The sequence below is a fragment of the Strongylocentrotus purpuratus genome, unplaced genomic scaffold, assembly GCF_000002235.5.
Source record: "Strongylocentrotus purpuratus isolate Spur 01 unplaced genomic scaffold, Spur_5.0 spur5_scaffold_17, whole genome shotgun sequence".
NCBI classification, from domain to species: Eukaryota; Metazoa; Echinodermata; class Echinoidea; order Camarodonta; family Strongylocentrotidae; genus Strongylocentrotus; species Strongylocentrotus purpuratus.
The window spans coordinates 203464-228137 of record NW_022145602.1 but is presented as its reverse complement, the minus strand read 5'-3'; the positions used below and the strand labels follow the sequence as shown (position 1 = coordinate 228137).

The 24674-nt window shown below is 35.4% G+C and overlaps 1 protein-coding gene across 1 annotated transcript; it reads left to right on the top strand.

The window, feature by feature from the left end:
* Positions 1–223: 223 nt before the first annotated feature.
* Positions 224–22385, top strand: LOC105444710 (synaptonemal complex protein 1-like). The gene is made up of 24 exons (XM_030988569.1): positions 224–452; positions 1314–1493; positions 2173–2337; positions 3036–3103; positions 3579–3711; positions 4330–4399; positions 5065–5138; positions 5936–6044; positions 6802–6926; positions 7426–7542; positions 8395–8499; positions 9215–9318; positions 10710–10827; positions 11424–11576; positions 12388–12576; positions 13337–13510; positions 13763–13855; positions 14315–14461; positions 15420–15633; positions 16997–17050; positions 18014–18174; positions 18586–18744; positions 20798–20890; positions 21673–22385. Exons 1-24 carry the CDS (start codon positions 294–296, stop codon positions 21850–21852), a joined length of 3144 nt encoding a protein of 1047 aa, XP_030844429.1. The 5' UTR covers positions 224–293; the 3' UTR covers positions 21853–22385.
* Positions 22386–24674: the final 2289 nt, after the last annotated feature.

The window sequence follows — 24674 nt, the reverse complement described above, 5'->3', positions numbered from 1 at the left end:
GATTTTAAACAACTTTCAGATCAGGTCACCCGTTAATCAAGAGTTGTTTAAACTTTTAAAAAACTTGTTCACAAAAATTTTAACTGTGCAGAGAGAGAGAGAAAAGAGTCTAGAACTAGAAGACTAGGTCTAGAGCTCTAAAATAGAGAGAGAGATTCCAATCTAAGTTTTTTGTACAACCTATTTCATATTTACTTATTTTACCTACACTACAGCTTACAGGGACAGGTGCAGTAGGGTACATCTAAACCTTCCTCTTGTTCTGAAGAGCAGAAGGTCAACTATCATCAAACATGATGCAGCAGCAGAGACAAGAGCAAGAACACCATGCTGATAAACAGCCTTTCTTCATGCCTACTACTAGTCAGAGTCAGAACAGACAGGATAGTTTCTTCATGAACATTGAACGAGATCAGCAAGCATCTACTTCATCAGCAGCTTCTCTCTTCACTGTTAGTTCATTTCAAATGTTTACCCTTTTTAAATTTCAGTAAAATTCAGTGGGATTAAATAGAAGTAGGTCTCCCCTTTCCAGGCTACTGCTTGGATATCTAAAGAGAAAAAATTAACATGGGAGTTTTACGATAAATCCTCAGATGGCTTACAATCTTTAGTTCATTTCTGTGATAATCTGCATAGCCCTTTGGAAAAGGAGGAGGAGGAGATGAAATTTTCTGTGTGTGTATTTGATGAATACGAAATATATATGATGTGACTATCCCAGCAACCCCCCTTTAATGTTCTCAAGACATTTGCAAACATCCAAAGGATGATAAAAAAATATGTTGAAGCTTAATCATGGTTCTGCGAACATTGAGTGTTACATAGGATATTAATTATGAAGAATTATCTCTAAACCCCAAGTAGAGTCTGCTAAGTTCACATCTTATAGAGATCAGTGCCTTGTTTCATAATACCTGTCACTGATCACAAGTTTCAAGGTATTCTCTACCAACTAAATTCTAAAGAGTTTCAGCTCCTATCTTACACAGCATTGCATGTTATTGACCTCTGAAATTAACATCTTGATTAATTTCGGTTTCATGAATATTTTCAATCCTATTGGTGTTATCTGAATTTCATTCTCTGTCTTTTTGTCTCACTCTTTGTCTAGCTCATACGTCTTGCCCCTTTGTCTCACTCTTTGTCTAGCTCATACGTCTTGCCCCTTTGTCTCACTCGTATCTTTTTTGCCTCCCTATCTTTCTTTTCCTAATATAATTGTCCTTTTTGTCATCTTTTCTTAGTTTTCTATCTCACAAACCTACCACTAAATTATTATTTTGTTCTCTTTTGGCCCTTATTAATATTAGGACAATGCTACTACTCAGTCCTTGGCTGGTACTGAAGGGTCAATGCACTTCACAAAGGGTCAGTCCTTCCAGACACAGCCCCTTCAAGCGTCTGAACAGTTCCTACAAAACACCTCAGAAATGACCAAAGAGTTCCAGACTTCCCTTGCCCAACACGAGAATGAAACCCTGGAGATACAGGTCTGACTTTGATTTACATATATATATATATATATATCTTCTAATTTTTTTTTCAGGAATTGTTGATACAAAGTTCTATTTTTTTTTTTTTTTTTTTTTTTTAGGGCGGGGGGGGGGGGGGGGGAACATTTGTAGTCAAATTTTTCTTTAACTCTACATAATATACTTTAATTCCTTTTTAAATATTCTGAGTCGGAAAAGATATTTTCCTTATCACTCTCTACATTATATCTTGTAAAACCCACTTAAGGTCTATGTAGCTAAACATTTCTAAATGAGATATTTTTAAAGCAAAAGGCCCATCAATGTTTTTTTGTTGTCCAGGTTGCATGTGTCTGCTAACTTTTTTTCTACATTTAGCAAAAGCTCTCACAGCCCGCAAAGCCAAAAAGTACTTTGGTTGTATTCTAATGATTCAGTTAGACCCAACGCAAGAACTAAAGTCATACAAAAGAAAGTAAACTTGACCTTGGTCTAAATCTCTTTGTCACACTCCAGGTTTAAAGAATGCACAGCTTTGTGTACAAGGGGAAAGAAGAATTTTCACCACAATTGTTTTGAATTGATTTATTTTCCACATTTCCATATAAAATAACAAAACAATATACACGATATACAGTTAATGATTTTCATGTTCATGTCTTTTTCTTTGGTTGCCTTTTATGTCAAACCATGTTAGAATCAGGACAAGATGAATGCCTTGCACTCACGCTTGCATCAGGAAGCAGACAAGATACGCCGCTGGAAGGTACAGATGGAGATTGATGTGAGGCAGAAGGAAAGAGGATTAAGTGATGCACAACAGACAATTGAATCACAAAGAAAATCACTCCTTGAACTTCAGGTAAGAATGAAAAAGTATGGTACAAATTGAATGAGAGTAATTCTATCTATGAATTCAGCACTTTGTTCAAAACAAACAGGAGGCAGTTAATTCTGTTATGAGTAATGCCCTTCTGTCTTCAAATAGACAAAGTGATAGTAACAATTTTTGACTTGAATTATGAAGTTCATTAAGATTGGATTCAATCTGCCAATCAAATTTTATTCATTGTATTTGTTATTGTTCAAATTTTTGTACTTTGAATTTGAATTTGTATCTTTTTTAATGCAGAAATAAAATCAATCAAACAAACAAACAAACAAATAGAGTCATAGCACTTGCCAAGGCATTCCTGTAATTGGGCCAGTGATGTTTTAACATGTAGTGTTGACATGATGATGTAATGACATGGTGCATATCCAGAAAAAATGTGACCATGTCATAAACTCGAAATTGGCCAGTTTCACCTATCATCGCTGTAGATTCCCATTCTCTCCGACGGCTGTACTACCCCATCTACTGGCGATAAAATTTCAGTCCATTGATGCCTGCGGCAATGAGTAAGCAAAAGTCTCACAGGTAAAACAGGTAAGTCTCACAGGTTTTTGATTGTGATACAATGGAATAAATACCAATCAGATAAGCCTCTTCAAGGATGTAATTACAAAGATCAAAGTATGTTTGAATCATATTGATATTCCTTTTCATCCTCCTTTCAGCTCCAAAATGAGAACCTAAGTGTGAGGCTACAGGAGGAGATAGAAAACAGAATTGACATCTCCCAGAAGTATGTATCATTGTGTGTCTTCAAAGTGTTCTGACTTTGTTGCAAGTTTTATAGATGTTGACGTAAAATTGATATTATGTAGGAAAGAAGTCAAATGCAAATGAATTTTTGTGTACACTAGTGAGAGAATGGATTAAAGAAGAAATTTTGAAATTTAGGATACATAAGTCGATGTAAAAGTTCCATTAATACTAAATACTGAGCTGAATCATCCCTTCCTCAAAACCAAATGACTAACAAATTCTTTGGTCTTTCAATGAATTTGTGAATTAATCAAGTTATTTAATCAAAATGGTTTTAATGATAATATTCCACATTTAAACCATGGAACTTGTATTACATTGACATTAATGCTATGTACACTGTATAATGATGATTTATTGATGATTATATTTTGAATGCACTCATCAATTGAGTAAGAGCAACATGAACAATATTTATTGTTATTACAACATTTTTATTTGATTGAATGTAGAATCGTATCAACAAGGGAGATGTGTAACTTGGTGAAGGGTTACGCCGGCAAGTTAGAAGGCAAGCTGATGGAGGGTGAACAAGTGAAGGAGGAGCTGCAAGACAATGCGCAGAAACAACTTGGAGATATGAACGTAAGATTTATCATTCTAATAGGTTTAAACGTAGAAAATGGAGAGAGAGAGAGAGAGAGAGAGAGAGAGAGAGGAGCTTCAAGATAATGGACAGAAACAACTTGGAGATATGAAATTAAGATTAACTTCTAGTTTAGAATAACGCTGATAGCTTTGAAGGCAAACTGATGGAGTGAAATAAAGAGAGAGAGAGAGAGAGAAATGGGGGGGGGGGGGAATGGATGATAGATTCAGGTTAAAGATGTAAGGTTAACTCCTGGTTTACAATGATGCCGAGCGGTGGAGAAAATGTTTTCTGTTGTTTCCTACTTTTGAATATGAAGAAGAAGAAGGAAAAAGAAAGAAAAAGGAGGTGACCATAGGCTAGTATAGTTGAATGTCTTTGTATCCTGACCCAATTGTTTTATACCAAATGTATCCCAGGGTAATTTTTTTTAGACCAAATATCAGATGACTGCAGTTCTATAAACTGATATAGAAATCTCTTATTTCTTCACTCATTCTAAAGAGTCCATTAGTAGCGTTACTGTTTCAACCCTGTATTTGTAAGAGGCTGGGTAAAGCCAGAAAGCCACCTTGCGCTAACTCAAATTGTTTGTTGTATTACATTCTACACAGATCCTGGAAATGAAGTTTCAAGAGTTGAGTCTGGCTCAGTGCAACCAAGTCAATGAGCTGAAATCAGAATGTGAGTTGAAATCAGCAAAAACTTATCATGATTTGTCAGCAAAATAGTTATCTCTCAACTTATATTCATGTTCATTTCTATTCTTAACCACCTAATCTGTTGTATGCAAAGCCTGCAAATTTTTGTTTTGTTGATTACCTTTATTAAGGACTTGTTGAAAAACAGCCCAGTTGAAGGCATTTTTGTTTAAAACACAGTATCTGAAACTAAAGTTGTGTCCCTCTGCAACCAAACGCGACTTAACAAGAGAGGGAGCTGTGTTTGAAAATGCCAGTAAAACCATTGTTCATTGTACACTGTGTTTTATGGTTTAAACTTTAAAAAGACAACTTTTGAAATGAAAGGATTAAGGTGCAATGCTATTGAGGGATGTGAAGATATCAAGCTATTTAAATGTTATTTTGCATTGTATCACCATTGAGACCTTCTTGAGTTTCTACTTGGGTTAAAAGTTTAGATGACACTTCTTTTTCAAGTACTGTAAGACAGATTCAAACACTTTGAATAAAACAGCACTTCAAAGTGAGCCAGAGAGAGCAAACAACTTTAAACCCTTTTTTTTAGAAGAATTGAACAGTTTTTCAAAGCATTTTATTTGCAAATGTAGTATGAAGACCTGTGATGTCAGAATAGTAATGCTCTTGATGTGTTCTATTTCTATGTAGTGCAAAGACAGAAGATAAAACTTGCTGAAGCTGAAGATACAATGGAAGCCAAGATATCTGGAATAGAGAAAGAGGTAATACAAATCTTGAAATAATTCCTCTGTTGAGAGTCAGAAGGACAATAACTTAAATTCAAATTCAAATTCAAATTCAAATTTATTCATGTTTCCAACAAAACATTACAAATCAATTATGAGCATTTAAAACAAATTTAAGAAATACATGTTGGAAACAGAGGGGTCCACTAAAAAGCAATGCTTGTACAAGTGTGGACACCTCAAATGAAACTTAGGAATAATGAGTAATTAAATTATCTAATATGTAACTACAAAAGGAACTATAAAATAGGGGAAATAAAAGGGGAATGCCAACAGAGACGAGAAAGGGACAAGACAATACTTTACACGACAAAGATAGAAGAACACGGTCAACTGACATTGTAATCTTCAACCACTTCTGAACAATATTCATATGCTGCTATACTTACACAGCCATGTCCCTTTTTTCGTAAATTGAAAGATTCTTGGTGTTATAAATTTAGTTATACATAAATATATCTATATGAGCCTCATTTGAACCAAGCTGTGAAAGTGATAAGTTATGCCAGGATTTACATATTGAACCAGGACAAAGTGATCCAGATCAGTTCAGTTCCAAATCAATTCAAAACAATTTTACTCCCAAATCATTAAAACATCTCAAATGAATATGAAGTTACAGTTATGTACAGTGATAACAAATGATAATAAATACAGAAAATAACAAAATTAAAGCTTGTAAGTGGTATGAAAGTAGTTGTATTTGATCCATAATTGGAATGGTTTAGACCCAAACACTTTGTCAGTAAAGATGTAACTGTTTTGTTTTGAAGTGTGAAGAATTACAGAGTGTCTGTGAGAAGAAAGACCAGACTATCTCTGATCTCCAAGATGATATCAAGAAGACTTCTAGACAGATAGCTGTACTCCAACAAGAGAAAGGTCAGCACAAAACATTTTTCTTCCTCCGTCAAACAGATTTAATGGAGTTTTAATACATTCATAGAGTTTGTTATGTTGTTATAGCCCCTAGGTGCCATGGGCGACTAATCCTGCCCCCCCCCAAAAAAAAATAAATAAATAAAATAAAAAAAATAAAAATAAAATAAATAAATAAATAAAAAAATAAATAAAAATAAAAAAATAAAAAAATAATAATAATAATAATTAAAAAAAAAAAATTACAATAATAATATGAGAGTTGAACAGTGTATGGTTCGGTAATCTGCAGGCCATTAGTTGATGGTTTCTTTCTTTCTTTTTTGTAATTGTTAAACTTGTTTCTTACAGAAGCAGTCACTTGTACTTTGAAGTTTCTGTCCCTAGAATTTCAACCACTTTCACTCTTGAAGGTTCTTTTATTAGAGGAGAATTGTCAAAGGACATTGGGGCCCCTGTCTCCTCTGTGTTCTCCTTTTTTCTTCCGGGCATCTTTTAACTATGTTCGTTCCTCAGTTTCTGTTTCTTTTCAACCTCTTCTTTGTTTCCCCCTGTCTTGAAGCATTCTAACCTTCTTGTTCTGCTCCTACAGAATGTCTTCATGAGTCTCTGAGCCAAGCCAATGAATGTCTTCTCTGTGTTTTCCTTCTTTCTTCCCATCTTTTAATCAAGTCTGTTCCTCAGTTTCTGTTTCTTTTCAACCTCTTCTTTGTTTCCCCCTGTCTTGATGAATACTAACCTTCTTGTTCTGCTCCTACAGAATGTCTTCATGAGTCTCTGAGCCAAGCCAATGAAGAGGTAGAAGCTAACCAGCAGCTTCTATCAAAGATCAAATCAGAACTCAAGGAAACAACCAATCACAAGAACAAACTACAAACTCAACAGGTAGGAATAATTACTACCTGCAGTTTGAGGAATTATCTTTACCTTTAATCAGTATCACCCAATCGGAATACATTGTAATGTATATGTTTTGAGTAAAGAAGAAAGCAGTAATAATAACTGAATAAAAGGAAACTCAATGTAATGTATTGGGCAGTAAATACAACATATATTATATCAGTCATTGAGTACCATGTTCTTTTTACTTTCAGCTAGATCAAATTAAATAAATGATAAAAATAATTAAAAGAGAGTCATGTTAACCCATTAACTACTGAATTCTGTCATTCCCATAGGCTTTGATGCAGGAACCACCCAGTTCTCAAAGGCAATGGGTTAAAGGAAACCTATGTAATTATGATAAACTGTTGCAAAGCTCAAATGATGGTGGGCTAGAGGTTCAATGAGGTACAGCTGTTGTATTCACAGGCAAGTATATGTATGTTTGATTCTATGACTATTTTTTAAATTTTCATCTCTGTTTTCTTGTTTTTGTTATCAGGCTGAACTGGAAAAGGAGCTTCAGGGGCTCAAGGAAGATGCTGAGATATCCAAGAAACAAATTGACCAAGATAAGAACACAGTGGATAGTCTTGAAGCTGATATCAAGTCCAAAGAGGTACTGTGAATATCTTTATGCCATTGCTAATTCTTAATGTGTCTCTTTAACCTTTTGACTACTGACTTTTCTTATTCCCATTGGGTTAATACAGAGACAAGTTGTTGCCAATAGATAATGGATTAGTACAGATTAGTGATTAAAGTCTCTCTAAAGTGTTGGGAGCCCCCCAAATTTGATGGAAAAATTACACTTAAATTGTATCATAATGTGAAAGAGTATGTCATTTAAGACACATTTCTGTAAGGATTTTTATAACAAATGTGTTTGAAGTCGAATAATGATGAAAGAATACAAAATTTAAGTTTGCTGCGTACAACAGAAAACCTAAATTATGTATTCTATTATCGAAAGTTTTCTTCAAACTCATTTTTGGGGGAGAATTCTTTGCAGAATTGTGTCGTAAATGACATACGCTGTCACATTATGATACAATTTTAGTGAAATTTTGCCATCAAATTTGGGGCGAATTTGGGGCTCCCAACACTTAAGAGGGGTTTTAAGACCAAGTGAGAACTTGAGCTCAGCAACATTGTGAGATTTCACTCCTGATATGAATACACCAGTTTACAGTTGTGTGCGCCATTTAAACAAAGCTAATGACCTAGGAGTCATGTATTTATGCGTAAATTAAGATTGCGCCCATGCAAATAATGATGACATCACTGCCTGCGCGCTGCGTTGTGCGCGCACATCATCATTTGCATGGGCGCAATTTTAATTTACGCATAAATACCAGAGGTCAGAGGTTATTGGCCCCAATTTTGGGGCCAATGACCCGAGGTCAACTGTCTGCGCATGCGCACTGATACAACTGTAAACTGGTGTATTCAAATTTGTTCCTAATTGTAGGATGCAGTGGCAGAACTGGATAAAAAGGTGACTGACCTAACAGAAGAAAAGAAGCAACTTGAAAACAAGATTGAGGACCAGAACAAGATACTGCTTAAGAAAGAGGTAAGATCTGAGACTAGTATCATATTAGATGCTGGTTATAAGGATTGGCTTCCATGGTGGTGTAGATATACAGTAGGCTTATTGCACCATGTGAGAGGGGAGGATTGGGGAGACCTGAAAAGGACTTTTCTGTAATCTTTTTTGTGTAGTCCTAAAAAAAAATGTGGTAGTCCTAGAAGGAGTGGTGTATTATTGAGCTAGTTCTAAAAGGAACTATAGCGCCAGTAGTAAGGAGAGGATGGGTGGTAGAAGGGCAAGGGCTTAACGTTTCGAACAGGTTGACTATCCCTCATCAGGAAATCATTAAAAATCATGTCAAAAATCATCTTCAAATGCATCGTTTAACAATGTTAAATCTGAGATGCACGGCCCTATGTGTTATCAGTGTCTGTGATATGGTGTAATATTGAAGCCCTAAGCAAAATTGCGCTTCATAATGATCAAGAAGTGCCTCAAAAAAGTAAAAATCTTTGACTGACCAGTTTTACCATACTCGTTTTCCCCAATAGACTGTAGTGTTATGAAAACCGTTAGGAAAGGGCAAAATTTGGTTTCGATTTCCAATCATGAATATCTTGATAATCAGACAGGCGATCAGCTTGTAAAATTCATGGGGTTCCTGACTGAGCTAAATACAGGATTTTGTGTAGAATCTGAGACAAAGTTACCGGATCCCTTTAAGACACTGGATTCATGTCTATATATCTATATACAGGGAGATATGACATCCTTGAAGGCTGAACTGAAGGAAGTATTGGAGAGGGAGAAGGTATCTTATGACAAACTAGACAGCATGAGGAAAGATCTACAATTAGAGAGGTGAGTTTTAACCACTATTTCTTTCTTCTTTTGATATGTAGCTAATTTGCATTTTCTGTGAAAAAGGATTCTAGATGTATTTTTATCTTGTGTCAAATTGCTTTGTGTTTTCTTGGAATGTGTTAAGATATAATCAACTTTTCTCATGGAATGGGATAAATGTGTGTTATGGTTACATAGCAGAAAACATTACAAAACAAGTGACGGCAAATCTTGAAATTGATTGCAAACTGCAAAGGATAGATTATGTATCCTCCTAACTTATTACAAGATTGATCATTCATCATTTAAGTTTCTCTCTGTCTCTCTCTCTGTGTCTCTGTCTGTCCCTCTCTCTTCCTCCTTCTCCTTTCTGTCATATTAAAGGTAAAGACCAGTATTGGCAACGCCCCAATTTCAAAAAATGAAATGGAAGCTCTCATTACCAATCATGTGAAAGAATATGTTTTGACTAATACATGATGATAAAAAATTTGCCGGGAAACCGCCTACTAATTCATATATTTGGTAAATTTATTTCTCTCATGGTCTGGTGAGAGAGATAGGGTAGTCCCATATACATCTTTCTGTGTATAGTGCTTGTAACTTTACGAAGAATGAGCCAAATTTCTTATCATTTTGATGATTCCAGAACCTTGCAGATGCTAGATGCTAGATGATCGACCTTTTCTGATCGATTCCACAACGTTTCTTTCACAATGCAATCGCATGACCATTACTGGTCTTTACCTTTAAGCTACTTAGTATGTTGCTGTGACATGGGATTCTTGATCTGTTCTGGGCCCCATTTCACAAAACTTGTCACCTTTGACAAATGACAGTTTTTGTTATAAGCCAGTAAAATCCTTGCTTCTGATTGGTTATGAGCAGATTTGTCACTGATTTTTGTCATATGTCATTGAAAAAAGGCTTTGTGAAACAAGTCCCTGATCTTGCATCCATTTAGGTTTTATTGAAATGTGGTAAAACAATGAATAATTTACTTTGGCTTAGAGAGAATGAAAAAACATATTGGATGGATAAGGAAGGATTGCAATGCATGTGTCAGAAATGTTTAATTGAGTTAATTGTGAATGATAAAGTTTAGAGGTTAGATTAAACATACATTTTAGATCAAAGAGCTATGACTTGATCATTTGTGATGTACTCAGATCCTCAATTTATTGTACTCACGTCTCCCTATGACCCTCTAAATCTTTTTATCTAATCATCAATTTTTTTCTCTCATTGGTTTTATTTATTCACTTAATTATTTTGTCTTTGTTCTTTTTTTGGCTTTCACTTTCTCACTCTCGCTGTTTTCTCATTTTATCCATCTCCCTTCATCTCTCCCCTCCTCCTCCTCCTCCTTTCTCTCACCACTACTTCTCTTTCTCTCCATTTAAATGTAGTTCTGAGAACGCTAAGCTGGTCGAAGTCATTGAGCATACCAGAAAAGACAAGCAAACTCTGGAGCAAGAATTGATCGTTTATAAACAAGAAGCTGAAGACCTCAATGCAAAAATCAAGGTAAGAGTAAAACAATTCACAGATTATTTATTTAATTCAATATTTACTTTCCATACATGCAAGTGATTTCAATAAATTAAATTAAAAAAAAATTAAAAAAAAGCTGCAGCAACTCGCAAACAGCAAAGCATCATTGTAATTACATGGCATTCTTGTATATTTCAGAGAATTATTTATTTATAATTTGTCTATAGAAGTCAAGTCAATAACAAAGAATAAAAAAGAAGACTCTAGCATCAAAATCTCTAAATGATTATACAGCAATCCTACATGTATGTTGCTAAAAGTTGGAATGAAATAAAAAGAATTAGTATTGTGGATGGAAGCCTGGTTGAAGGTATGCTTGTAGATTATGTAGCCCCCCTTCAGCTATGATGTAAGTCGTCTTCTTCTCTACGTGCCATATCCTGAGATGTTGGTGACCATGGAGTGCCACAACTCTCTGTTCCATATTCTATGAAGTAATTCATTCTCCCCCAGATCAATTCCACTTTCAGAAATCCTACTCCTGTAAGTCACCAAATCTATATAGAGAACAAATGTTTGGGCCTATGAAGAATAATGAGGAATCTATATGCCATACCTCTTTCTATAAGATCCTTGAGGATGACATGAAAGTAGAGAAGACCAACGTACAGACTGCCCTGAATGCCAAGGATGCCTTAGAGAAAGCTAAAGATGATCTTCAGACCCAACAGGAGAAGCATTCAGAAGATATCAACAAGCTTCTAGAGGAAGAAAAGAAGCAGGTAAGGGGGACATTACATTTGAATATAGAATTGTCAAGTGATTTTACAAACTGGAGGCAATCTACTTTTAATTTGATACACTTTCCCCCATGGGTTTCAGCCTTGTCATTTACAGATTTGGTAACATGTTATGCAGGGTATGTATTAATTCCCAGTTATATGGACGAATTAAAAGATGGTCTAAATGTCTCAAAACTCTCCTCTTTGACCATGATCAACAGTAGATTCTTTTATCACTTTCCTGTAAATCGCTGTGAAACAACAGTTAATTTGTAAGAGTGCTATAGAAATGACTTTATTGTATTGTATCGTACGAACTTAAAATTATCTTCAGGTATCATTTCTCTTTTACCTCTCTTAGGCGAGGCGTCAAAAATAAATATACCAGCCAGCGGCAGCTAACTGCACTTGTGCGTCCTGGCTGCATTTTTTAAATTAGCTCAGCCGGCTACCGCTGGCGGTAGGAAATGGCATTCAAAAGCATGCGCCGGCTGCCGCCTTTCGAATGGAAACCGAGCCTCAGATCCCAGCCTGGCGCAAGCCGGCTGGGCTAATAAGTGAAAAATAATTGCCCCAGCCAGGCTTCGGCCGTAATTGCAGCCTCGATGCGCCAATACATGAGGCGGCAGCCTGCTGGTATCGACATTGTTGACGCCTCGCCTTAGCCAATACCATAAATTCAATTAAATTCACTTCAGCTTCAGCTACTGATGATAGACAAATAGCTTGTAAGATTTCCTTTTAAAGCCTCTTCAAATAAATGTTAGATTATCTTGTTTACCTGACATTTACTAATGGTTTTATTTTGAAGAAACAAGAGCTGAGTGAAGAGCTGGAACAACTGAAGACAGAGAAGTGCAACCTGGAAGATAAGAACAAATCACTTCATGGGCAGACTGGAGGCAAGACTAAGCAGATCAAAGACTTAAATCAAGAGATCAAGACTCTAAAAGGAAAGCTGACCACGATGACCAAACAGAAAACATCAAAAGAAGAAGGAGTAAGATCGACTCTTACAAATATATTTTAAAGATAAGAGAAGTTCTAGCAATGAATTTCCAGGTTGCTGGCTCAAAACCCTGTGCCAGACCCTGCAACACCTAGAAGGAGAAGCTAGAAGAAGACTTGAGAATATCTGGGGGTTGTTTCACAAAGAATAAGATCCACTTTAAGTGGGACGTAACTATGGCAGGCATTCATGCCACTGGTTGCTCTCACCATTGGTCTCTCAATTAAGATCTTTAGATAATATTTTTCCTTCAATAATGAACTATCAAAAAAGGTAAATTCTGTAGATTTGTCACCACGATTTGTACCTCCCTTGAGAGACCAATGCCAGTAACAGTGAGAGCAAATAGTGGCATGAACGGCCTGCCATAGTTAAGTCCAACTTAAAGTCGATCTTAGTCTTTGTGAAACAACCCCCTGGTCTCCCCAGGTGGATGCTGAAGACTTTCTTCTTGCATTATGTTTATCTCATATGTACAAGTATGATTAGTGCTAGTCAGAACATGTGATTCATGTCAAATCTTTGTTAGTTTGTATATAAATATTTGCTGGTCCAAGCAAACCTACCTACTCCATGACAAACAGTTATGAATTATTTTGAGCCTGTTTGTCTCAAGCTGGCATTCATTTGCCAGATTACCAGACGTTAAGGTTTATAGGAAAACTTGAAATAAGGGGAAAATATTTGGCTTTCGTATGTGCAGACAAATTCATGATAAATAGTTCCTCTCACTTTGCTTTGCTTTGATCAGATGGCTGATCTGGAGAAAGACTTGAAAGCAGCACAAACCGATATGGAAGCATTGAAGAAAGAGATGGCTGAGCTTACTGATCAGAAGGAAGAAGCAGAGAAGAAGGAGAAGCTTGCAACGGGAGCCCAGGTAGAACAACAGCAGACATTTGAACAGGTTATGGATACTTACAAGGTAATGACATAGATTTCTCCGTGAACACATTAAGCATTATTACATACTTGCATATTTGTATAACGCTACATGTGTACTGTTTATATGAGTATTTACCCATTCATTATTCATCATGCCATTTAATTAAGGAGAAAACTGTAAAATCAGAAACTTCAGGACGGGAGAGAAAAAGAGAGGGAAGGAAGAAGGATTGCTTAAACCAATGTCTTGTTAAAATTCCATTGAGTTGACCATTCTTTCTTTGTTCTGTAGATTGACTATGATAAGATTGTTGTAGAGAAGTGCAACATCATCGATGATCTCAAGAAGAAACTATCAGAGCAAACCACTACCAAGAAAGATGAGGTATAAATTCAATATCTCACCCTTTTTTAAGAAATAAAGTTCATTCTGACAATATGTAAACATTATGTAGCAGAGCAGAAATTGTTATTTCCTGAATATATATAAAATATAAAGTCAACGTGTAATGATTAGCATAATTTGTATTAAGGATAAATATACCGAATCTTAAATTATGAATAGTTTCGTGCTTTATGAAAATGTCCAGAAATCAGTCATTATGACAGCTTCCCTAATATTTTAGTTTGCAGGGAAACAAACAAACACCAACATAAAATAAAAAAATAAAAATTGAATTCTAAACTGTTGTTTCCCCATCTCTCAAACCATTATGAAGAATACTTGTATCTCATTTGCATATTGATGATGATAATAATAAAACAAGGTGTTTGGACATTGTTTTGTTCATTCGCTTTGTATCTTTGCATGGAATCATTCTTTGTCATATCTCATTGTTTGCAGGAGAAGAAGAGGAAGACACTTGAGGATGAGATAAGTGACCTGAAAAAGACGATGGAAGACGTTGACTCTGCCAAAAAGACTTTAGAAGAAGGCAGTGATAAGAAAGAAAAGAAAATAACATTGCTAGAGAAACAGCTCAAGGAGAAGGTATGACTTGGTGTCTAATTTTGTCTGTAGTATTAGTAATAGATGTAGAAAATGATACCAAATATTTCACTATCATTACATGTAGATAGTTATATATGTATAAAGATTTGTTTTCATGATAACTATCTATGTGAGATGTAGACTTAACATTTGATTTGTTAAATGTTTATTTTTATTTTAAAACTTTAAAATAGAAATCAACGTCTAACAATTTTATTTTACTATCTATACAAGATGTGGACATATTACAGTTATATCAATTTCTGTTGGCACTATATATATATAGACTCATTTTGATGGATCTGAGATTATATTATCCAAAAAAAAAGAGAAGAGTATGAATTTACAAATAGTACCAAAAAATAGAAGAAAAAAAATAAATAAAATGAAAGGCGTAAATATTCTAAAAAAGAATGAAACGCCGATAATACCAAACAACAACAACAACAACATATTACTGTTTTTAGTGTCATCTGTGTCAATTGTACATGTAGATTCATTACTGTCATATTCCTTTTTATTGTTATCTGTATTAGATGTAGAGTTAGTACCATTACCCTGCATTATACATGGAATATATTATCAAAATATACTTTAAGTGTAGCATTTGTATGCTTTAACAATAGTTAGTAGAGTAGAAAGAGAAACATTACCATACGTAGTATTATATACCTCACTTAAGAAATCCAGCCAGGCGCGCCTCGGGGTCATGGCAGGAGGTGTGCACGTTCCCTTGAGCATATACAACAACTAGGCCTCTCAAAGCAGTCAATATCTCTATATTATTTCATAGGTCAAATTTATGGAGTGCTGTAATAGTTCCCTCCCATAAAGTTTGTTTGTTGGAGGAAGCTATTTGGAGCTCTAAAAATTTACCTTCCAGTGCTCATGCATGCAAGTGTCAGAACTATCCCTTTCTACTAGCTATGGCTTTTGGTAATTCCTTGATAATTCACAGGATGCGGAAATAAGCAAGCTCCAAGCTGATGCAAGCCAGGTTGAAGAGAAATTGGCTGAAGCTGAGAAAGCAGCTAAATCTGAGAAGAAACGCCGAAGCCCCAGTCCTAAACCTCAGGAGAATACTGCAAAGATTGGGCCCCGCACTCCTCATACTCCTACCATCCATAACAAGCTTCAGGATAACAGAAAAACACCAAGAACACCTGTTAACAGTATGATCAGATTATTCACTTTATAACTATTGCCTAACATTTTTTAAGGGCAGATTTCAATACAGTACAGTGAAATCCAATTGTTATTTGTCACAGGACCTTTTACTTGCAGTTATATTGGGCAACTTTGATGTTGAAATGTATTGAAGTGATCATATATTCCAATAAAAGTACATTTTATATCAAAATTATAATATGCACTTTGCAAGAATAGAATGTTGCCTCATCATTTCAGACAGTCTTTCCAATATTTTCTAGTAACTGATGTCTCCTGAAAAAAGAAAATATATTCCAAAAGAAGGAAAGTAATGGACTCATAATGGAGGGCTTTGTGGATATTTCTTCAGGCCTGTATAGAGTAAAGTACCCGGTAATCGGTCAGCTCCGGTTTTCGGCCAATTGGTTGGATACATGGTAAAATCACTTTAAAATACATCGCATAATAGCATAACACATATCCCACACATACCATACCATGCCAGTGTCACTGAAGAACCACATTTGCAATGAAAAATATATCCTAAAATATCACATTTTAGCGATGTAATCGGCGGTCCCGCTACCCAAATCTGAAAAATCGAGTTTCTTACGCGTGTATGTAAGAAATATGGGTACCATAAAATGAGCTTTATTTCAAGTATTTTTCAGATATAGAGCCCGATTTTGTGCTGGTCGCAAGCTCAAAAGTATCTCATCGCATGTATTAAATCAATGCAGCCGCACACCGCGACGCACACACGATATGTCTGTCTAATTCAGATTCCAACTTCCGATCACCGCTGTGCCTGTATTCGGCCAGGCGAGCACCCGGGAGCTCCGGCGTGGGATACCTGCTCCGCCCGCTTGTGCTATACATCAGCGCAGAAACGCACGGCGCGCGCGAGCGCTTCCTATTGACTTTGTACATGCGGCCGTAAACTGAAACGCTCGGCCGATAACCGGCTCCAAAACAGTGAAAATTGAAATGAATATTGTCATGGCAATTCGTGATTTTTTGGGGGGATTCTTTTTTTGTTTAAATAATAATAATATTTGCTTCATGATTTGAACAAGAAATGATAATAAATAGGAAGTAAAGAGTCCAATAAATAGGATTTTGTCTTAAGTGGCCGAAAACCGGGTACTTTACTCTATATAGGCCTTCATATTTCTTAACCTGTGTTTATTTTGAGTGGTATTATATATTAGAGTGAAGAAATTCATTTAGTGTGATTTTCTCAGTAGAAAAGATACAACAACTTGCAAAATAGATGCATGTAGTAAGAAGGTAGACTTGTATACTCTGAGCTTATCATGTGTTCAGCACACTGTAAATGTTGCATTCATCATATGTCATTGTCCTTTCTCTTCATTACATACACAGGATGTCAAACTGCTGATGATACTGCCTCTAAGAACATGAGAACACCCATGTCCGGTGAGTTTCATTCCTTTATTGATGCGTACCAACTGCTGAGAGTGCATAGAGTGGTGAAGTGTGACGTCATCAAAAATCTAATTTTAGAATTTCTCAGTTTTTTCTTCATTTTCCGAAAGAGCATAAAAAATAATGTCCAAATGTCGAAAACCAATTGAATATGTTAAGTATTGTCTGAGATATGACCATCTGATTAAATAAACTCCCCATAGGAGCTCAGTGTTATATATGCTCTGGCTCCTAACCACTAGGAGCCAGAGCATATAACACTGAGTTCCCATAGGACATATATTTATTCAGATGGTCATATCTCAGCCAATACTTAACATATTCAATTGGTTTTCGACATTTGGACATTATTTTTTATGCTCTTTTGGAAAATAAAGAAAAAATTGAGAAATTCTAAAAATAGATTTTTGTGACGTCACAGCTTCTGTACTCTATTATTTTAGCTCTCAGAATGTGCCTTTTGCTATTCTTTATTTTCCAGAAATTTTGCTGCAGCAGTATTTTTAGGTGGCTTATCTCTTTAATCTTTCCCTGCATTGTTTAAGAAATGAAACAAACATTAGACTGCCACAGCCAACTTTTATCACATAAACAATGTTTGTGGAACATGATACTTTACCCAATGGGGCAGTCCAAGAGGTGTCGTGGTATAGTGATTCATTCACTTGACTCTCAATCCAAGGGTAAGGGTTAAAATCCCACCTTGGCACTAGCATCCTTTGGCAAGACATTAATCCACTTTTACACTTTCTCTACATCCAGGTTTAACCTGTAATGCCTGAGCGCTACTTATTTGGCCGCCAGATATGACCGGGGTAATAATGTTGGAGCGCCAGGAGGGTTATACAACGAGATGGACATGTGCGCTATATAAGAAGCCACCATTATCATTGTTATTATGTCAGCCCATGGTGAATAAAGAGTTAATCACATGTGTATCTCATTTGTCACTAGTCAAAGCAGTGACACCCCGCACCACACCCCAGCGTAGCATCCTCAAGCAAACCAACTCAGTCCGTCTCAAACGCAACGTGGCCTTCGCTCAGGAGAATCAGATGGAGGAGGAGGATGACGGAGGATCCGATTCATCAACATCTCAACTTATGGAGTTTGAGGTATAAGAACTGGTTATTATTTCCCTCTTCATTCATCTAAGTGAAAGTACTAGATGGTGATGATGGTTAAAGGGCATTCTTTGGATCGAGAGCATTTGTTTTTAGTCCTTTGGACATGATGTGATTCTCTGTTTCTTGGAACCTTCAACAAATTTTAAAAACATAATAATGGTACTTTGCACAAGTGCAGTTGTATTGGTTGTATAAAACTCCATATTACAACAAACTCTTGATAAACTGAGAAAAGTTATTAGTGAAACATTAAAATAATAATTTCCAAAAAATTGTCAATTGGTAATTATAATTGGGTGCTCTAAATTGAATTGTACTCAACCTTGAGAAATGATTAATTACCACTAGTTTTAAGAAATTTTAGAAGATGTAATCTGTTTTGTCCATTTTCCTTTTCAGTTGGAGGAAGTTGAGCAGCGACTGAAGCATACTAACACAGATCGTCGTGTACCTAGCCGTGCTGTCACACCAATGCGTATCAGACCCTCACCTCAAGTCAGTCAGATGCCTTCTTCACAGGGGCCGGTTCAGAGATCTCTTACAGTGACCAATGTCAAGGTATGTATGTCAAGCATGTTGGCTCAGTGGTTAGAGCGCTTGCCTCTTGAACGGGAGGTTGTGGGTTCGAACGCAGGCCGAGTCATACTAAAGACTTATAACAATGGGACCTTCTGCCTTCTAGCTAGGCGCTCAGCATATTAGATTGGAGAAGGGTAGTAATGAACCTGCTGGAAGAGCAGTTTCATAACTGAAGTGGATACAATGGGTAAATAAAACGTTATTATTATTTTTATTATTATTATTATTAAGCAACTCCCAGATTCAATATTAAAACCTTAAAGTTTTATCATATCATTCCCAAATCTAGACTGTCGGCAGCTGAAAAATGTTTTGCAATAGCCCTATCAACGACTTAGAAAAGCATTCCCCTTTCCATAAGTGAAATTACCTGTCTTGCCACCTTCAAAAGATCCCTAAAAACTTCTTTTTCCACAGTGATCTACTTCCTGTGAGACTGTAAATTGTTGTCCTCTTTTCATATGTTTGTATTTGTAAGCGCTATGATACTTATTGTTTTTAGCGCTCCTAAATATATACACCATCTCGTAATTTTTGCTTAGCTACCGACACTTGTAAACCTATCATTCTCAAATCTAGGCTCTCAGCAGCTGAAAAACATTTTGCAGTAGCTGCATCAAAGACTTGAAAGAGCATCCCTCTTACCATACGAGAAATTATTTATCTTGCCACCTTCAAAAGATCCCCTAAAACTTACCCTTTTCCAGTGATCTATGTGATCTTCTTCCTGTGAGACATTTTTGTCCTCTTTTCATATATTTGTATGTGTAACCACTATGGTACTTATTGTTTTTAGCGCTCCTAACTATTCTATATTATTATTATTATTATATCGGCTTCTATGAGCCAAGAGGGTGTTCAGTCATGTATTTTAACACAGAGTTAATGCCCTCTATAGGCTCTAAACGGACAATGAAGGATTGAGTTGTTTTCCATTGATATTTAATGCAATGTACAGTTAAATCTGTCTATAGCGACCGCCCAAGGGGAACACAAAAAGTGGTCTTTGTTGACGGGTTCCTTTAGTACATATGTTTCAATGAGAAACCAATTTCAAGGGAAACAAACAAATGTGGTCTTTGTGGACAGGTGGTCACTAAAGCAGGTTTGACTGTATATGGTATCATTTGCTGAGAGCCAGTTAACACTCTTTTAACAGTCTTTAAGTAAATGCCCTTCTGGTTCTGAGCAGACTATATGTAAACAAGATGATATGAATGAAATTATGAGTCACAGTGTGATGGCATTCAGACATTCATGTATCTTGGAACAGGGAGTAAATCATTAATGGTAATTGATGTGAATTAATAAATCCATCATGACTCATCGGTACAACAGTGATTGATGATTTTGTTGGAAAGCTAATAGTGACTTAGTCGTCAGATGGAAGGGAAATAAGGGGGGGGGGGGGGAGAAAAGGAGAAATGGTAAAATTGTGAGAGGATCAAGGGTAGACAGACATCATTAAATGGAATAAATCATTAATGGTAATTCATCATTACTCATCTCATATGTACAACAGTGATCAATGATTTTGTTTGGAAAGCTAGAGGTCGTCAAGAAGGGAAATGTGGGGGAGGGGGGGGGGGGGAGAAAATGAGAAATTGTTAAAATTGTTAGAGGAACAAGGGTAGACAGAATAACAAGAAAGGGAAAGATACAAGAAAGAATAGGAAAAAAAGGGAGAGAGAAATAGAGAAAAGAGAAATATAGATAGAGAGAGAGAAAGAGAGAGAGAGAGAGAGAGAGAGAGAGAGAGATTCAGGGGAGACAGAACAAGAGAGACATATTGACAGGTTCGTGTAAAGGGAGGAAAGTTTTAAATACTCGGAGCAACACAAATTTCCTTGACAAATTAGAGGGTCTCAACTTGTATATTATACAAACAAATCATGTAAGGTGTTTTGGATATGTATTATTGGTTCACATCTAATGTATATATTGGTTGTAACGTAGACATCAGAGTACTTTTAAGATTTTCAGAATTACATTGAAGATATAGAAATATGATCTTATCCCTTCCTTTTACCAGATGATGGATGAAAGCTCAGCACAAAAAGAAAATCAGCTCTATAGTGAACTCTATCCTGAAGTAGAAGCTGATAAGCTGGACAAGAAACAAAAAGTAAGATCATTAAAACATTATTGTCTGTTTTGAGCCATAAGGGTTTCAACTCAGAGGTAATGTTCTTCTGGCTTTTAACAAGCGATATAGGAGTGAAGTTGAACCCTGAGGCTAGTATTGACTTGGATTCTGTTGTTATTTGTATTTCATATTTTACTTCTCCATCTGTATTGTCTAGCGTTCAGTGAATTTTTATTAGAATTTAAAATAATGCATATTTTAGTGGCAAAATTTTTGTTTGAATTGCAAAAGTTAATTATTCACTATTGTAATCCAATTATTTTGCAGTGTTAAACTTTTGTAAATCTGGACATCTTTGATACATTCTTGAAAGTGTGTTCATGAAATACTAAAATTCTGGTTTTAAATTGATAAGATTAAATCAACTTGCAATGTTTCTTTCCAGTATCATTTTTGGATCTTTGCTAAAATAATAAAGGTTGTTCAAGAAATGCTCGGTAAAAATTGTTTCATTTTGTAGTCAATATTCTTTAACTACTGAATTCTTAACTTTAACCCTTGACTAAACTAACAGTATACCTAAATCTAAACTGAAACCAAATTGCAACCCTAGCCTGAACCCTATAAATAACACTATCCCTATATCTGTAATGAAAACTGCCAGGAGCAATTTAATATTATTAATAACGATGTATTTATATAGCGCATTTTCCATGTAGATGTTCAAGGAAGAAGGAGCATCTGTCAGCGCACCATAAAACAACATATGTTTCGCTCTCTATTTGAACCTTTTTTGTCTTCAATTCTGTATTTTGTTTCAGCAGACAAGCCAGTCAACCAAGAATGCCAGGAAGACTCCTAAGAGAGCTTATAAGATCAAAGGATGGGGGGATTCCCCTCGAGGCAGGAAGAAGAAGAAGGATGCACCTGCTGCCAAGGAAACCAAAGAAAACAATCTCTCATGGTTTGAAAATGATGCCGTCTATGGATTCTTTGATTAAATTAACAATTTTGTCATCGTTATGAATATCTTGTTTACTAACCTCCTTCAAGAAGTGGCCTTGAAACATATTTATTTTAGAAATATATCTTTAGTTGTGATATCTTAAGATATTTGTACATGTACTTGTATCTGTGACATGTAAAGCTATTTAGGAAAAATGGCATTGGAAACGTGTGTTTGTCTGTTTAGCTCCATATTGATTGTTTGAAGGTAGTTTGCACAATTTTTTGCAAGATTCCAAATCATTAAGCCCCTTTGAGACATGAGGCTGAAAAATTATTCACAATTGAAGTGTGGTGTGGGGGTTAGCTGTTTTATTGAGATAGTTAACCTTCTCGTTGGCTTTAACATTAATACCAACAACAGTTCTTAGTTTGAAAATGATTTAAATTCATTAGTTAAATGACAATATATATAAGGCTCAGGAGCAGATTAGGAAAAGCCCTATAGAATATGTCTCTTATCTTAAAGATATTTAAGTTTAATATGTTACATTACTTTGCTTTCAACTATGATAGTATTTTTATAATAATAATACAATATTTATATAGCGCAAAATAAACATAAGTTTCTCTTTGCGCTGTACAAGCATAATTATAATCACATAAAATGAATCAACACAGAGAAATATACAAATCTTATACTACTAAAATGACTAACTTAACATAGTAAATAACATAATAAAGAGATAGCTAACATGGTCAAAAACAAAGAACGTAAGTCAGGATAGTTTAAACTAATTAATTAAGGCCAAAGAGGTGCGTTTTTAGTGAAGATTTGAATGTTGCAGCAGTGGGTGCCTGTCGTATGAATTTGGGGAGATTGTTCCAAAGGTTTGGTCCAGCAACTGCAAATGATCTGCCCCCATAGAATATAGTATTGGTTTTTGGTACACAAAGTAATGCTTGATTGCTTGAACGGAGGGTTCGGGGTGGGTGGTATTGTTTGAGCAAATCAGTCAGGTATGAAGGAGAAGAACTATGTTGTGCTTTAAATGTAATTAATAAGAGTTTGAATATGATGCGCTTATCTACAGGAAGCCAGTGTAGTTTCTTCAGAGTACTAGTTATACTTTGTTGGTATGGAGTGCGAGTGACCAGTCTCGCTGCAATGTTCTGTATCATCTGGATCCGGTAAATGTTTATCATAGCTAATATACCATTAGTTCAAAATGTTTTTGTTTGTTTTCATCATGTTCTTTTCTATTAGTATCAAAACATTACCTTATAGACACTTTTATTTTGTTATTTACTCAGTCAATTAATTTATACTTACTTTAGAATTGGCATTTGTCCAATGTTGCTCTGCTGAATTCAGTTCACTTCCCACCTTCTGCCTGGTTAAACAAGTTTAATTCATGAGTAATACATGTGATGTGATAGTAATTTTCTTAACATATGCATATCTGTGTTCATACACTGTATGTGTATGACTTTTTAGTACTTGGTTTGTAATAAAGAGGTTATATGTATATTATCAAAAGTACAGGCTCTAAATTGAAGATAAAAAAGAAGAAAATATCACTGATGTGAAATAGTTGGAATATTATCTTGATGTATAAGTATAACAAAAATGTAAATAAATATTTGTAAATATGTTATGATGTATTCTATTTATTCATCTATTCATATATGACATAGCACAGAGGATATAATATGTTTAATATATATGACATACCTAGTCACATACTTTTACAGTATACTGTACATGTAAGGCTACTTCTATTGCTTACAGTATCTCATATTGTATCTTTACTTGTTGATAACACAAGCAATTCCTGGTAAGTGTGTTTGAAGTAGTGACTCAAGATATGTATGGATAGTTATACATGTAGATATTGTCAAATACATTCTATTTATTTATTTATTTATTTATGTATGTATCTTACAAAAACATAGCACAGACAATAACTATTTATATTAACATTTAATATATTCATGTGCTAGTGAAAGGTAAAATGTTATGACACTAATTATATAATGTTTGCCTGTTCTTCTAATTGCAGTATTTTACTATTATAATCTCTTACTTGCCTATAATATAGTACATGTACAAGAATATAGAGATATTCTATAGTTATTACCTAAAAGAATGGTAATTTATATACAGATAAGTGTTTTAATTTCTTTCACATGTTACAAAAACTGAATGCAATGTATATACAAAGATCAATCACAATAACAGATGTACAAACATCAGTTTTCTTCTAGCTCTGCCATGAGTGAAATAAAATCGTAAGAAATTCTTGGAAAGAAAGAAAGAAAAAATAATCAGATTTTGCCTTTTGTATTATTGTGTCTCTTCTACTGAATATTCACAGAATGAGGGTATGAAGATATAATTTTTTTAAGCAGGCAAAATTATGTAACTGATGCAAGAATGTGAGATAGGTCTGTTAGAAAATCAATGCAAACATGTCCAATTCATAGCTGGGAATGTTTTAATTGCTTAAAATGATATGTATACCTAAACAAGACTGAGAGAGAGAGAGAGAGAGAGAGAGAGGGGAGGGGTGGGGTCCGGTAGATGAGGAAGGAGAAGGCAGGAACAAATAAGAGATGGATACACAGCTGGAAGAGACGAAGAGGAGATGAGGCGAGGGAATGACAGGAGAGACAGAGTGAGGGAGAAAATATGGGGTACAGACTTTAGAAGAGAGCTAGAGAATATAACTTAAGTTATAACTTAGCCTATGGATAGTAGGGAGAATGGATAATAAGGGAGATTGGGAATAAAATAGACGAGGAGGGTGGGGTGGAAAAATGTCGTCATAGCAAAAATGGACACCTTTTTTTCAATATTTGATGGGTAGTATATCAA

Coding starts and splice junctions, on each gene's coding strand:
- LOC105444710 (XM_030988569.1), top strand. CDS start 294: ATGATGCAGCAGCAGAGACAAGAGCAAGAACACCATGCTGATAAACAG. Junction 10,828..11,423: donor ACCTCAATGCAAAAATCAAG/GTAAGAGTAAAA, acceptor TCTTTCTATAAG/ATCCTTGAGGATGACATGAA. Junction 12,577..13,336: donor AAACATCAAAAGAAGAAGGA/GTAAGATCGACT, acceptor TGCTTTGATCAG/ATGGCTGATCTGGAGAAAGA.